The 15,240-nt window shown below is 43.5% G+C and overlaps 2 protein-coding genes across 2 annotated transcripts; both read left to right on the forward strand.

The window, feature by feature from the left end:
- The first annotated feature begins 917 nt into the window (after positions 1–917).
- On the forward strand, positions 918–3,380 carry sfrp2 (secreted frizzled-related protein 2). The gene is made up of 3 exons (XM_086157499.1): positions 918–1,524; positions 2,551–2,631; positions 2,903–3,380. Exons 1-3 carry the CDS (start codon positions 1,023–1,025, stop codon positions 3,205–3,207), a joined length of 888 nt encoding a protein of 295 aa, XP_086013625.1. The 5' UTR covers positions 918–1,022; the 3' UTR covers positions 3,208–3,380.
- Positions 3,381–11,050: 7,670 nt separating this feature from the next.
- LOC147229041 (TNFAIP3-interacting protein 2-like) lies at positions 11,051–13,787 on the forward strand. The gene is made up of 6 exons (XM_086156229.1): positions 11,051–11,472; positions 12,048–12,353; positions 12,484–12,573; positions 12,674–12,901; positions 12,992–13,108; positions 13,390–13,787. The coding sequence occupies exons 1-6, from the start codon at positions 11,179–11,181 to the stop codon at positions 13,549–13,551; spliced, it is 1,197 nt and encodes a 398-aa protein (XP_086012355.1). The 5' UTR covers positions 11,051–11,178; the 3' UTR covers positions 13,552–13,787.
- The last annotated feature ends 1,453 nt before the right edge of the window (positions 13,788–15,240 follow it).

Below are 15,240 nucleotides of genomic sequence, written 5' to 3' on the forward strand. Positions count from 1 at the left end.
TCCCAGAGGGGTTGATTATAAGGAGGGCGTGCGAACATGAGCTGGATTTTGATATAAATGACCGTTTCTTGATGTTTAAACTCCATAAAGCAAACATTTCGGAGGCTGTAATGAGTGCCAGTGCACAGCGGCGTGGGGTCAGAGGAGCATGAGGCGCTCCAGATGTTAAACCTGTAGAAATATAGCCTCCAAAGCCTCCTCTCCCTGAGAAGGGAGCGGCGCGATCCTAATGAGGGGGAGGATTTATTTCCGTATTTCGCCGCATTAGTTTAATCTCCCTGCGCCTGATGAACGGACGGCGGCCCGGTAATTCGGGTGAACTGGACCTTTACGCGAGAAATTCCGCGGCGGATTGAGGCGCCCGCTCGTTTCCGAGGTCAAAGAGCGAGGTCAAGCCCGAGGAGAAGCCCGGACCGGCTCTCGGGGAGGCGGATAAGACCCGGAGGGTCGGAAGCGGGGCGCGGATTCGGTTTCGCCCCCCCTTCCCGGTGAGCCGAGCGGAGGTCTGCCTCTCACACCAGGCCAAATAATATTTCACCGCGGGGCCCTGGACCTGCAGACCCGCCCAGAGGAGCCCAGCGACTCCACTAATGATGGAAAATGAACGCTCCAGTGAGCCGAGTTAAAACGCCCCCACTGACATTTCCAGGCCGCGGCGAAAAAAAAAAAAACACAATTAATGCTTCGCCCGGGACGCATTTCTGTTGATTTGAGCGTTAATGAACACAATCTGTCAGAGAGGGTGTGTTTTTTTTTTTTTTGTTTTTTTTTTATGATTCTCCTTCAGGCCCTGTGTGTGTGTGTGTGTGTGATAAAGCGGTGTGTGCTAAAATTAGACATCAAATGTGCCTGTCAGACTCATGCACAGCACAAGTTTCCTGCAGGATGCAGCAGCTCTGGATGGGGAGGAGGTGGAGACTCCTCCCAGACACGCCTGGAAGAAAACCCCCCTGCTGCAGCGGGAGCCGGACACTGGTGGAGGTCCTCCATCCCTGCACGTCCACGCACGACTCGTGTCCAAAATGCGGGGCTTCGTTTCCACGGTGACGCTGCTATGCGTGGCGCTGGCGCCCTGCGCGGACGCCATCCACGGACTGTACAACTTCGGCCAGCATGAGCTGTTCTACAAGAAGAGCAACTGCAAGCCCATTCCCGCCAACCTGCTGCTGTGTCACGACATCGAGTACGCGGACATGCGTCTGCCGAACCTGCTCGGCCACGAGACCATGAACGAGGTGCTGCAACAGGCGTCCTCCTGGATCCCGCTGGTGCAGAAGCAGTGCCACCCGGACACCAGGAAGTTCCTGTGCTCGCTGTTCGCCCCGGTGTGCCTGGACGACCTGGACGAGCCCATCCAGCCGTGCCGGTCGCTGTGCGAGCGCGTCAAGGGCGGCTGCGCGCCGGTCATGTCCGCGTTCGGCTTCCCGTGGCCGAAGATGCTGGACTGCGAGCGGTTCCCGCTCGACAACGACCTGTGCATCCCGCCCGCCGGCGTGGACAACTCCGTGGCGGTCACCAGAGAGGGTAACGTCAACCCGCACGGCCGCTTTTTTTTTCCCGCTGAGCCCCGCGAGGATTTGCGGAGTGATGCGCGAGTCGCGAACGAATCGTTCACATGAGGATTCGTTTTCTGATTCATGAATCACCACCTCTATTAACTCGTTCATTAACATGCAACTGCGACAAAGAGACAGGAAATCATTGTAACTGCATATGAATATATATATATGTATATGAGATGAGAACAACTTTATTTATTCTGAAGGAAATTGTTGTGCCAGAGTTTCAAGTAAAAACATAACAGTAATAGATAATAGTAGAAAGGAGGAAGAAGAAGAAATACAATGAAATATAAATTGTCTTAACTGTTAACTGTAACTACAAAGATATATATATATATACATATGCAGTTACAATGATTTCCTGTCTCTTTATATATATATTTTTTAAGTTAATCACCGTATTAGCTCTGTGGGAGCAGCAACAGCTCGTTCCTTGATTCGCTTCACGGCTCTTATGCTCCCTGCTGTGAATCGGGAGCCAAGGATTGCAGATTGCTCACAGCAAATGAATCAGTCGCAGGAAATCAACGAGCAAATCACTCAACGGCTCAGAGTAACTCTCTGAACTGACAAAGCAAATGACTCAGTCACTCAAACGAATCACTCAGTAGCTCAGATCAGCTCCTCACTCAGCAACGCACGAATCGCTCGGCGTAGCTTTCCGAACTCACAAAACAAACGACTCAATCGCTCAACAAATGAATCACTCGAAGCTGACATCAGCCTTCCCCAAATGAACGACTCGCTCCGTAACTGAGCAAACGAATCACCCGGTAGCTCGACGAATGACTCACTCAGTATCTCAGCAGAGCGACTCGGCGACTCTGAAATCGTTCTCCTCAGTGAGTCATACGCACTCGAGTCAGTCAAATCAGTAACACATGGCGAGGGCCGAACGCCGTTTAAAACTCTAAATTTCGCGCTCGGTCGTCGGCCAGCGAGGCCTTCTTCGTCCGCTCGCGTTCTGAACGGCGTTGTTCTGCCGCAGTGCCCCGAGTGTGCGACGCCTGCAAGGAAACGGACGAAAACGACAACGAAATCGTCGACAACTTGTGCAAGAACGACTTCGGTGAGTTCTCCAGCTTTTCTCCCCTTTTTTTTTTTTTGTTTTTCGCACAAAGACCTCGCCGGGGCCCCCGGGAAGGAGGCGGCGCCCGAGCGAGAAGAAGTTTCACTGTCTTTTATGAAAGAAAACAGGATTCCTCTCCTCACTACTTTGAGCATCAAACCATATGTAAATGCGGAGGCCCTAAGCTTCTCAGGTGGCTTCAATTTGGACCAGAAGGGTCTGTATACACTCCCGTGTTTGTTTTTTTCCGTTCCCCGACTTTCCTCCGCAGCGCTGAAGATCAAAGTGAAGGAGATCTCGTACATCAACGGCGATACCAAGATCGTGCCGGAGACAAAAAGCAAGACCATCTACAAGCTGAGTGGCGTGACGGAGCGCGACCTGAGGAAGACGGTGCTGTGGTTGAAGGACGGCCTGCAGTGCGTGTGCGAGGAGATGAACGACATCAACGCCGCCTACCTGGTCATGGGTCAGAAGATGGACGGCCACCTGGTCATCACCTCGCTGAAGCGCTGGCAGAAGGGACAGCGCGAGTTTAAGAGGATTTCCCGCAGCATCCGTAAACTGCAGTGCTAGACGGGAAGCGGGAGGAAACTTCCTCCGTTGTTTCGGAGGATCCCTTTAGATTTGTCGTTCACGGCTTCCAAACGTGTATTTATTTCTGCGGAAGTATAAATATATATAATCTCAATTATTGATTTTTAATTTCCATTTCTACCACGTGAATACAAAAAAAAAAAAAAAAGAAACTTCAGGTTTTCTTCGGTTCGTCCCACAACTGACGTGAGCTGCCGCTGAGTGAGTGAGTGTGTGTGTGTGTTGGGTGTGTGTCCTCGCCGTCACCTTGTTAATTGCAGGTAATTGCACTCAGCTGGTGTCCCAGGTGCGGCGGGAAAAGGGCCGGGAATCAAACCGTTTGACCTGTGAATAAGAGCTGACAGATGTTACCCGCCGTCCAAACCCAACAGGCGTCACTTTGTCACACTCCAGAACGTCGGCCTTCGTTTTTAACCTTCGCAATTTTTGGAAGCCGGTCGTCCGCCGATTGTCCGCGGGGGCGCCGAAGTGCCGGGACAGTGACTGTTAAACTACTTCTTGTGTTTTTCTGAGCCGCAAACTAGCGCCGAATGAACGGATCGGCTCAAATCCCGGCCGTTTATTCAAAGATCCGTTCGGTTTGAGTAAACGCATGGAAATTGGCATTATAAATATATATGTAAATAAACAGCGCACCAAAAAAAATAAAGGGAACGGTATAATAACACATCCTAGAGCTGAACGAGTGTAATATTCTTATTAAATACTTTGTTATTTTTAAGTTTCGACAACAAAAATTAATCAGTGGAAATCAAATATATGAACCCATGATGGTCTGGAATTAAAACAAAAGTGGAAAAACACACGACAGGCTGATCCGACGATGATAAAATGTCCTTAAAACAAATCAACATGAATCCGTGTTGCTTCCTAAGTTTGCTTGACTTGGAGTTACACTGTGTTGTTTAAGTGTTCCTTTTATTTTTTTTTATAAATAGGGTCAAAGGGGAAAGAATCAGGGATTTACTAGTTGATTATTGAGAAAAAAAAAAATCAGAAAAATCAGAATTAAATAACAGAATGCTGATTTAAAGCATGTATTGGGAAAAAAAAAAAAAAGGTATTATAGCACTCGCATTTGAATGATAGTTTCCTGCACCAGAAGAATGCAGTTCTAGTGTTTACTAGACGTGCACGTGCCGGGTCGAGGCCGCGACCCCCCTGTTTTTATTCTCCCAAGGTTTCCTCGAGCCGAAACGAGAGATAGCAGGCTATATTCTCTTCCCGTTTTTATTCCTCGGTAGCTTTTGAGACGCTGCACACGTTTTCTACCACGTTATGATAAAATATATATATATGTATTTTTCTACTTCAGACTTTCTTGTTGCCTTCGCATCTCCGCTCATTTGTCGAATGATTTTTTTTTCCCTTTTTCTTAACTTCCTATCCTGGCTTTTAGACGCGAACATATCCGGCTGACGTGGCGTGAATCTGACCAGAAATAACTCAGCAGAGGCAAATAATCAATGTGATTGTGTGTATGTGCAATATAATGTTTTTTTTTTTTTTTTTTTTTTTTTGGAGGGGTGGTGTGTGTGTGTTAGGGGTTATTACGATGAAGTATTACTTTGTAAATATGAAATACCGTCTTTTATTCTTTGTACGTTTTTCAGCCAATTAAAAAGCTGCCGATAACTTGTCTTAAATGTTTGTCTGTTTAAGAATCGGGGTGGAAAAAAAAGATGTTCGACGTTTAACCAACGGAACGGCGCCACCGTCTGGTGGTAGAAAAATAACCACTACATCTTTTCATTCGGCCGCCGAATCGCCAAATGTTGACATTGGACCCGCTGGTGTGTTTGCACTATTTCACAACAACCGCCCCTTTTTCACGATTAGCCGTTTAAAGGAATCAAACTAAAACTATCCACTTCTCTAGAGGGCCGTGTATCACATCTCACCGGAGATGTCATCAGTTCTGCTTATTTGCCGGGAAGTCCCGACTATTTTCACCTTTCTGAGCCAATCGCGCCGCGCAATCACATGATCCGCTGAGAGATATCATCTGGGGGTTTTGTTTTCATCTGGGGGTTCAGCGGCCCGTCTCGGCGCCGTTTCCAACCCAACCCCTTTGGGAAACGCCGCCCGGCACTCTGTCCGCCCTTGTAAGGCAAGTTTGCGGCGCCCCGCCGCCGCCGCCGCCGCCGCCACATGACCTGAATGACTCATTTCCTAATATGACAAGGTGGAGGTTCAAATACCTGGGACTTCCACAGCGCCAGAAGAAAAAAAACGGCCTCCACTACGAACATCTAGCATCCACGTTGCTCCTCAATGTCACTCCAACTCGAATTGTGCTTCACCCACGTTGAATAAGAATTAAGAATAAGAATAACTTTATTTATCCCGAAGGAAATTGTTGCGCCAGAGTTTCAAGTAAAACATGACAATAATAGATAATAGTAGGAAATTGTATAAACAGTAAAAAAAAAAAAAAAAGGGGGGGGAGAATAAGAAATACAAACAAAACTATAAAGTGTCAAAGTCAAGGCTATAAAGTGTTTTAAGGTCTTAAGTGCAAAGATTTGACGATTCCCTGCAGCTGAAGGAAGAGGAATGAAAAAGTCTGATAGCCTCGGGTAGGAAAGACATATCATATCAATTTCCTCAGTATTTTTATATCTTTCAAATTACAATTAATTAATATTGATATAAAATAAAATAAAAATAAGCAAAAAAATATACAAATATGATAAAATACCCAAGGATGTTTCCGCCACATCAGATCAAGGTATTCGGATCCTAAATGAGAAAGCGACGCGTGAGATTTACAGTTGGATCTTGCGCGAACGTATCCGCTTCGTTTGTGCGCTTTTTTCGGAAACAGTTTTTTTTTTACAAATCAGATAATAGAAACTTAAACAACGATAAAAAAAAAATCTTTATCTGTAAAATTACCCAAAGATATAAAGTAGCGGCGATAGCAAGAAGTTCCGCTTGAAGGTCAAGTACGATGATACTTGTTTGTAAACAGCATTATATCCATTATTCAACTTGTTAGTTTTTGGCCATCTTTAAATGGCAGATCTTTAAATACCAATGAATAATACACAGCTGGCAAATACAGGAAGTGTAACTATCAGATATCAGTTACATTATAAAATGTGTTTTATCTCAGCTAATAAGAGACATGTTGATATTTTCAGAGACTGTACTTTAGTGTTAAATCCAAGGTAGTGTTTGTCGGAGGAGAAAAAATAAATAAAAAATAGATTGACAGGAGTATTTAAACTTCTATTTGGAGTCAATGAGAAGTGAGTGGTGGGAAACCACGGGCTGCTTGGAGGGAAGAGGAAACGGAGCGCTTCATTTAAGGTAAATGCCAGGCTTCCATGGCGGAAAAGGACAGCGACGCCCAATGTCGAAAAATAAAAGGAAGAGCGTCCACTTGCGAAAACGACAAAAAAAAAAAAAAAAAAAAAAAAAAAACCTTCGGGATTTCTTTCGCGGCCTCTTCGGTTTTCCGAAAAGGTAAAAGTTCCTCGGCGGAACAGGCGGGATCTTGTTTGTTCATCCTTACACGCTCATGTATGTAAATGCGAGGCTACATGCCAAGATTCCTCGGCGTGTGTGTTCTTATCTGCAGTTCATTCAAGAGCAAAAACCCGCTGTGGTCATTTCCTTTTGCAAACCGCAGCAGTGAGTTTTTCGGGGGCGTTCGAAGAATTTTTCAGAGCTGAGGTTGCGTGTCCCAGATCGATAGTCAAGGTTGATGGTAAATGCTAAAATAAATCCCCCAAAAAACACAAGAGCAACAGAAAACTATTGTGAATTGCATTTTGTCTAAGTGTTGACTAAAAATACTGGGTTTTTACGCTGACTCCTCTCCCCTCGCTAAAAAAAGATGCTGTGTTTCTCTCATTGATGAAAAGACAAGGAGGACTTTGGGGAGTGAAGACCAGCTCCATCTGAAGCTGCAGCTGAGCTTTAACCCGTCGCCATGGGAGTCTAACAGATGAGATGTACTTTTATGATAGCAAGCATACAAGGACAGCACAAGCTAAGAATAAATATAATAATAAATAAATTAATAAATAATAAATTAATTAATTAATTGATAGAATGAATGAACTCTAAAGTGTAAAAGGATAAAGTATAATCTTCATAAAAAAGTCTCTCATATTTTCTAATATGGGAAATTGTTTCGCAGCAGCAGCAAGATATACAAGGAAAAGACAAGCTAAAAATACATGTAAAAAATAAACAAAATAAAGTCTGAAGTGAAAAAATGTAAAATATAATCTTCAAAAAAAGTCTCTCATATTTTCTAATATGGGAAATTGTTTCGCAGCAGCAGCAATATATACAAGGACAAGACAAGCTAAAAAATACATGTAAAAAAAACAATCAAAATAAATAAACTGAAGTGTTAAAGTATAAAGTATTATCTTAAAAGAAAAAGTCTCATAGCTACAAACATGGGAAGTTGTTTAGCAACAGCAGGATATACAAGGACAAGACAAGTTGAAAATACACATAAAAAAATAAATCAAATAATAAACTCTGAAGTGTAAAAGTATATCTTAAAAAAAAGTATCTTATATTTACTAATATACAAGAATAAATAATAAGCAATGTGGCAACGTGAAGTAGCGTAGTAACAGGACAAGGACTTATCCTTGATGTTGTCGTTATTCTTTCTTTCACGACCGAAGTCCCTCTGGGTGCAGGTGAAGACTTAAAAACCGCTGGCTTGTATTCCATATTTTGTATTTTTTATATTTTCATATAGTCCAGGGTCAGTAAACTTTACCACTTTAACAGCCATTTGGAGACGTTTAAAAATTTAAATATAATTAACACGGCATATAACATTTTTTTTTTTTTTTTGCCTTTGTGCTATGTATAAACAAAATATATGCTGCATTTTTTAAATCAATGAACAGCTGCAGAGAAAACAGAATGACATTTCTGCATGCAACAAAACATTTTGAACTCTGAAGATAAGACAGTGGGTTGAAGGCTACTTTTAAGCAAAATAATGTCGATCTGAGTCCTTCTTGAATTTATAAAAAAAAAAAAAAAGCCGTTCTATAATTATCCACCGTCATCCTTTTACTGGCATGTGACAAAAATATTTTAACACATTTTATCTAAATGTTACAAGATCTTCAAATTATAAATTACATTTTAAAATGAACTAACTAAAATAAAATACATTCTAACTAAATACTGATATAGTCCATGAATTGGTTTTCATTGGTGTGGAGGGCAAGCTAATTCTGCTATTTTAAATTTGCTCAGAAATATGTGTAAATAAGATGGAAAGATCAATTGAGGTCCACAAGCACAAACATTTTCATACTTAACTAACTTTTTATACTTATACTTAACGGCTTCCTCCACGTCCTGCTCCTCCATCGTCACCTCAGTCGCCGAACCCTGTGGAACAGCAAAACAAGATCCGACTGTTAGTGTCGTGGCCTCACGTCTCCACCCGGCTTCTCTAGTGTTGGCAGAAGGTGCCATTAAAACTTGGGATAAACTGAAATGTAAACCAGATTGTCACATTCCCGAGTTTTGTTTTCTTTCAACCGCTCCTTGTGGATTTGCTTTCATTTTCTTTTTCTGGGCTGACCCCATGTCCTTGCGTCGTTCCTGTTGCTTCCTGTAAATGCCTCTTATCCCGCTCTTGGAAATAAAGTGTTTTTTTTATTTATTTATTTATTTATTTATTTTATTTTCCATCTCAAAAAAATACAAAAATGAAGATCAAAATCCAACAATTTTTTTTTTTTTTTTTTCAAGTGTTTCTTACTTTAACAATCAATTTTAAAAAGATTTATCCTGTAGTGCTGACACAACAATATGTGTAAGGGCAGAAGGATATTTCGCAATATCAAAATTTTAATTTCCGAAATTTCATCGAGCAGAAATGTCCCAATGTTTATATACGATGTTACTCATGGGTAAATCGGTAAATCAGGGGGATGAACTCTCACTTGTGACGATAAAAAAATATGATAATCACAAAATAAACACTATTGTGGATTTCTGTGGAATACATGACGAATGTTTGGTCTCACAATCGAGAGGAGAACTCGATTCTCACGAGAGTTGCAAGACAAGGACATTTTTCTTTACCGTAAAGACTGCAACAAGAAAAAGGACTTTTTTTGTACAGCGTGATTTGCTTTTGGGAAAATTTCCCATTAATAAAAGAAAATGGACTAACAGCAAATCAAACTTCACAGTCTTTCTACAGAAAACGTAACAATACAGCAATGTTATAAATGGACTTCAAAATCCAAAGGCAGAAAAAAATAACTTTGTTTTGGGAAAAAGAAATTAATATTTGTGCGTATGTGTATACATACATAGAAAGTATTTTAGTTGTACTCTTTATATGGCTTTTTGATTGTTGTATAGATAAGATAAGATAAGGATCCCTATACCGGAAATTATTTTGTCATAGCTGAGCAACAATGATAATATCAATAAATATGACCATAAAGATAAATAATGACATTTAAAAGATAGCAAAATACATTGCCTCTTATTTATATCTATACTCATATACAGGACTGTATCAGAAAATTAGAATATTGTGATCAAGTTTTTTATCTTCTGTAATGCAATTAGAATAACAAAAATTACCTCTTCATGACATTCTAATATTTTGAGATAGGATTTTTGAGTTTTCTTAAGACATAAGCCATAATCAGCAATATTAAAATAATAAAGGGCTTGAAATATTTCAGTTGATTTGTAATGAATCCAGAATGTATGATATTTTTGTTTTTGTAATTGCATTACAGAGGATAAAGAACTTAATCACAATTTTCTAATTTTCTGAGACAGTCCTTTATATACACACATGTATTCACACATATATATATCTATATAAACATACACATATAAACACACATATATATGCATATGTATGCATATATATATATACATACATCTATACACATACACATATATACATACATACATATAAATACATAAACACATATGTGTGTGTACATATATATACGTATATACGTAGGTATGTGTGTATATATGTATGAATATATGTATATATACATAAGTGTGTGTGTATGTGCATACACATGTACGTACAAACACACACACACACGCACATGTGAGTGTGAGTGTACCACATATGTGAGTGTGTGTTACTTTTGGCTCAAAAGGTGTGTTGTGTATGTATTTTTTCATTAAAAAAAAATAATAATAAAGAAGAAAAAAAAATTAACCATTTTGGCCATGACTGCGTAATGTCGTCAAGCGTGTTTACGTAACGTCATGACGCAATCACTGTCATGACGCCTTCGATGAGTCGGGAAACTTCTCCGCGCATGCGCAGTCGTAATCCCTTCTCAACGACGCCAACTGAAGTTTGGAAGACGTTCAAGGTCTTCGGGAAAACAGATCACGACGCAAAACACGAGCTTATAGCGTCAGTTGTTTTGTGCCGGTGCCAACAAATACATTGTTTTGAATGGGAGAAAAGTTGTTTGTTTTGGATTTGAAGTCCAATAATAAAGTGTCAAAGTGTGAAAAAGCGAAAAAAATAAAAGATTTTGGTGAAAACTATCAAATGTACGGTAGTTGTCCACATTCCCACGGCCGCTGAACGCCTCATCGCGACTCCTCTTTAAAACCTAGCTTAAAGTTCTTGTAGGCTTAATTTGTTGGAAGTTATAGTTTATTCTCTTAAAATCAGACGTTTCGACGGTTTGTCAAGCGCTTAAATCACGTTAAAGTGATGTTTGAAAGCAGACAGGACTCGGGTTTGACGAAGCTCCAAAAATTACGTGGGGAAGTTCCCCTGGAAATCCCCCCTCGAACCGGTTGGGGGATATTCGCCTCATTTATGCGCCCAACCTCCGGCACAACCGAGCCCGCCGCCCCACTGCGACACACGCCAGGCTAAACGCGGGGTCACACCGGCCGGGAGGATTACTTCCAAAAAAACAAACATTTTTAAACCTCCTACCCGCGATGGAAAACTTCAGTTCAAACACGGACGACGACGATGACTTTCCGCGGGATAAGAAGAGGAGCTACGGCGGGGTGAGCCACGAAGCGCGGCGGGAGGTGGAGGTCCTGAGGCGGCAGCTCGCCTCCAAGGACGGGGCGATCGCGGTGCTGAGACCCAAGCAAGGCCGGGAAGAGAGGCTCTTCGCCGGGGACGCGGAACCAGCCGCGTCCCTGAGGGAGAGCCTGCTGGCGGAGATGTGCAAGCAGAGGCAGCTGTGCAACGACACGGAGGTCAGGGCTTCCAGGCAAGCGGAGGTAAGAGGAATAAAAAAGCAAAAAGTATCTTAAAATTGTATTAGGATAATTATTTTGAACTTTCAATCTTTTCCAATGAGCTTTGCAAATATAGCTTCTTAAATGCTAAATACAAACACAGATGATAATATCTTGGAGTGTGTGCGTGTTCACTCTCACGTTTCCTCCTGTCAGAATTTAAAGGTACTTTATCATGATTTATGTATTTATCCTTATTTTGAGATCATACACATGAAACAGTTGGAGTGGATATTATTACAATTCGCATTACCCTAAAGACACTAATAATAATAAAAAATAATTCAATTGATGAATATAACAGTAGACCAAATTATTTTACTTGTGTTTGATTTTTGTTTCCATTCACGGGCAAGTGTTTCTTCTTTTTTTTTAACCACCTATTTGACATGTATATGTCTGTGTGGTGTCCACTTTAAATAAATTGTATTATTATTATTATTATTATTAAGTACATAGCCTGCAGCTTTAGCCCTTGCTCATGCGCAAACTAAACTTGGCAGTGTCATACTTTTTTTTTTTTTCCGCTGCTAATCTAAAGCGTTTCCATTTGCCAGGAGATCAAGAGGCTGAACTTGCAGGTGAGAGAGAAGGAGCTGGAGCTGGAGGGCATTAGGCGTCAACAAGACCACACCAAGGACAAGGAGATCCAGAAGCTTCGTCTGGCCCTGGTGGAGAGGGAGCGGTCGGAGGCAAGCAGGACCGTCCAGTGCACGTCTCTGGCGGAGGAGGTCGACCAGCTGCGCGGCCTCCTGGGCACCACGGTGAAGATGTGCCAGGAGCTGCTGGCCAGGCTGGAGAGAAAGAAGCCGGTGGGAGGAGACGAGGAGGAGGAGGTGGCCCTGCAGCAAAAGGCGAAGGAGGTGTGAGGATGTGTGGGTGCAGAGCTCGGGCTTCGCAGGCGCGACTAGTGCTTTTTGTCGCTCTTTTTTCTTCCACCGGAAAAAAAAAAAAAAACCCAGTCTTAATTTTTCCTTCCTCTGATGTGCGCAGTTGACAGACTCTCACGATCGGAGCGGCGCGAACACCCACATCTGCCAGCTTCAGGAGGAGAATCGACATTTGAAAGAGCGGGTGGCTTACGTAAGTCCCAGTTAAGCATCGACTGAACTCAAAGCGCTTTCCAACAATGGCGTCAGAGCTTTGCCGCGGGTCTGACCTTCTTCTTCTCGCTCCTTTACAGGTTCAGCAGCTGAACTTCCAGTGGCAGAAGTACGACACCAGCAGGGAGGACTACATCCGAGGCTTGTGTCAGAGGGTGGGCTCGGTCAGCTCGGGGCTGCTCCACCAGGAGATCTCCAGGCTGAACGACTTGGTGGAGGAGAAGATGAACGAGTGCGCCGCCTTGAGGAGAGACCTGGAGGAAGCGGGGCTGCAGAGCCGGGAACGAATCCAAACGCTGGAGCAGCAGGTCGGCGGCCGGACAGAAACTTTGTTTGCAAAAGCCAAGCGGTGAAATGGACTCACCAAGGCGTGTTTTCCTTCTCCTTTCCTCTCCCAGGTCATCATCTACGAGGAGGACTTCAAGTCTGAGCGGGCCGACAGAGAGCGAGCGCAAGGCCAGATCCAGGACCTGAAGGAGCAGATGAATCGGTTGAGGCAGCAGCTGCACAAACAGGTGAGCGCTCCGGACACTTTGGCCTCTTCGTTCGGAGGCCGACGGGCTCCTGGAGGAGGAGCGGAGCTCATTCAAACATTAAATCAAGAAGTTCAGGACTGGTCTTTATTTTTCTGCCATCGCTCTAAGAAAAATTCATTATCAACAAGTAGGTAAACTTAAAACTGATTGGCCTTTTGGATAAAAGTGAACTTTTTACCTTCGAGGATGTGTCGCGCTTCTTCACCCTTCTCCGATATTGAATCGATATAACAGCACGCACGTGTTTCTGTCTTCAGTAGGGATCCAGCAAAGACAACGTGGAGGCTCTTCCCGTCTGTCCGGTGCACATCAGCCACAGGATCGCCCCGAGGAGACACAGGGACGCCGTAGAGCGAACGCCGAGGGCAAAGACGGAGGCGCGGCGATCGGGAGCGGCGACGCAGACCCCGTACGGGAGCTAACGGCGTCGAATGCGCGAGCGCCTTCCTCGCCAGCGCTCGGCTCCACGGATCCGGAGCCTGTTCCGGAGAGCACGCCGTGCAGGCAGCGGACCCGCACCCACTCTGCAAAGATCAGTTTCTGAACACTGAAGAGCGGCAGCACTACACAGCAGAGGCCGGCACGCAACGCCTCCGGAGGCGTTCGAGGAAACGGACGCTCGGGATAGAAAGAAAACAACCAAAAAAGAAAAAAAAAACTAACTTATCAGGCCGTTTTAAGGCCGTTTTATTTTATTTTTTTCCGCAGGTTCCGCCTGCAAGACGACAGGCGTCCGCGGCAAAAGTCTAAAAAAAAAGTCCTACATACCTCAAATTGTAAATCTGTTGCACTTTCTTGTTATTCAGCCAAAAGGTGTCGTATCGTCGTACGATTCGAGAGATTCGTCTCGCATAAGCTTCTTCTTCTTTTTTTTTTTTTAACTTTTACATCTCGTCTGATGTGGTGCTATAAGTTTATTTTTTATCCAGCCTTCTGTACTTCTGTCCTGTAAATTATATATTCTGCATATTTAAAAGAAATAATAAATGACTATTCTATTTATTCTGTTGTGCTTATCTGGAAAAAGATGACTCGCGGCGCGATCGTAGTTTGCCTTTTTCTCTGCAAAGCCGTTTCCGCTGGAAAAACAAACAAAATCGGGACTCAAACAGCCATTTTTAAACGAGTTTGTACAAATACTACAACCGCTCTGACTGACAGCTTGCTTTCTAAAGCGCGGTCCTGGCGGGGAAACGTCAAACTTCCCTGGGTGGTGTTTGGGGACGCTCAAGTTTGTCCTGTAACCGCACGTTGCAGTTAAACCTGGAAAATATTGACTCTTCACGGTGCGGCTTTGTGTGTCCATCATGTGTGTGTGTGTGTGTGTGTGTGTGTGTGTGTCGGCGGTGGAAAACCCCTTCCCGGCTCTTGCCTGAATGGGCACGCTGTCCTGTGACAGCCAGATTCCCAGCTGCTGAGGCGAGCTCCGGAGGGCCGCTGACACCGGCGGGGACGGCGGCTCCGGTTACATCTAAACGCTCGGCGGCCGCCCGCGGACGAGCATGTGACTGAAAAGGCGTCTGCTTTCGGTCGCTCTGAGGTACAGCTTTGACTCAGACGGGCCGACGCTGGTGTTTGGTGAATCAGTCACGGGGTTGATGCGGTAACACCGGGAAGCTGGACATCCCCTCTTTCAGAAAGGAAGTAACGCAGCGGCGTCACAGACTTAGATGAAGCTGAACAATTATGAGTGTGTGTGTGTGGTGGTGTTTTTTTTTTTTTAGTGATCATAGAGTGAGATTATGTGATTAAAAAGAAGAAGAAGCGATTCTGAGAAGAGCTCCAGATAGAAATACACTTCAGGGATTTTGTCAGCTGGGGATGGGGGTGACCTGCGAGTCGATTGCAATTCATTCATTCATTCATTCTGCAGCGATTACGGGGTTGCTGGAGGCTCTCAGCTGTCACTGGACACAAAGAGAGGGTCCATCATAGCAACCGTTCACCCTCTCATTCATAAAGACTCGTAACAGACATTTAACATTTCACCCTTTTCATTCACAGAGACAATCAACCTTCTCATTCTAATGACGTAAAGAGACCTGTAATAATTCACGTTTTCATTCATAGACATGCAACCATTCACTCTCTCATTCACATGTCAAAGAGTC

This window comes from Fistularia commersonii, chromosome 12 (genome assembly GCF_037954325.1).
Source record: "Fistularia commersonii isolate RoL2024-O1a breed Wild chromosome 12, RoL_Fcom_v1.0, whole genome shotgun sequence".
Lineage (NCBI taxonomy): Eukaryota > Metazoa > Chordata > Actinopteri > Syngnathiformes > Fistulariidae > Fistularia > Fistularia commersonii.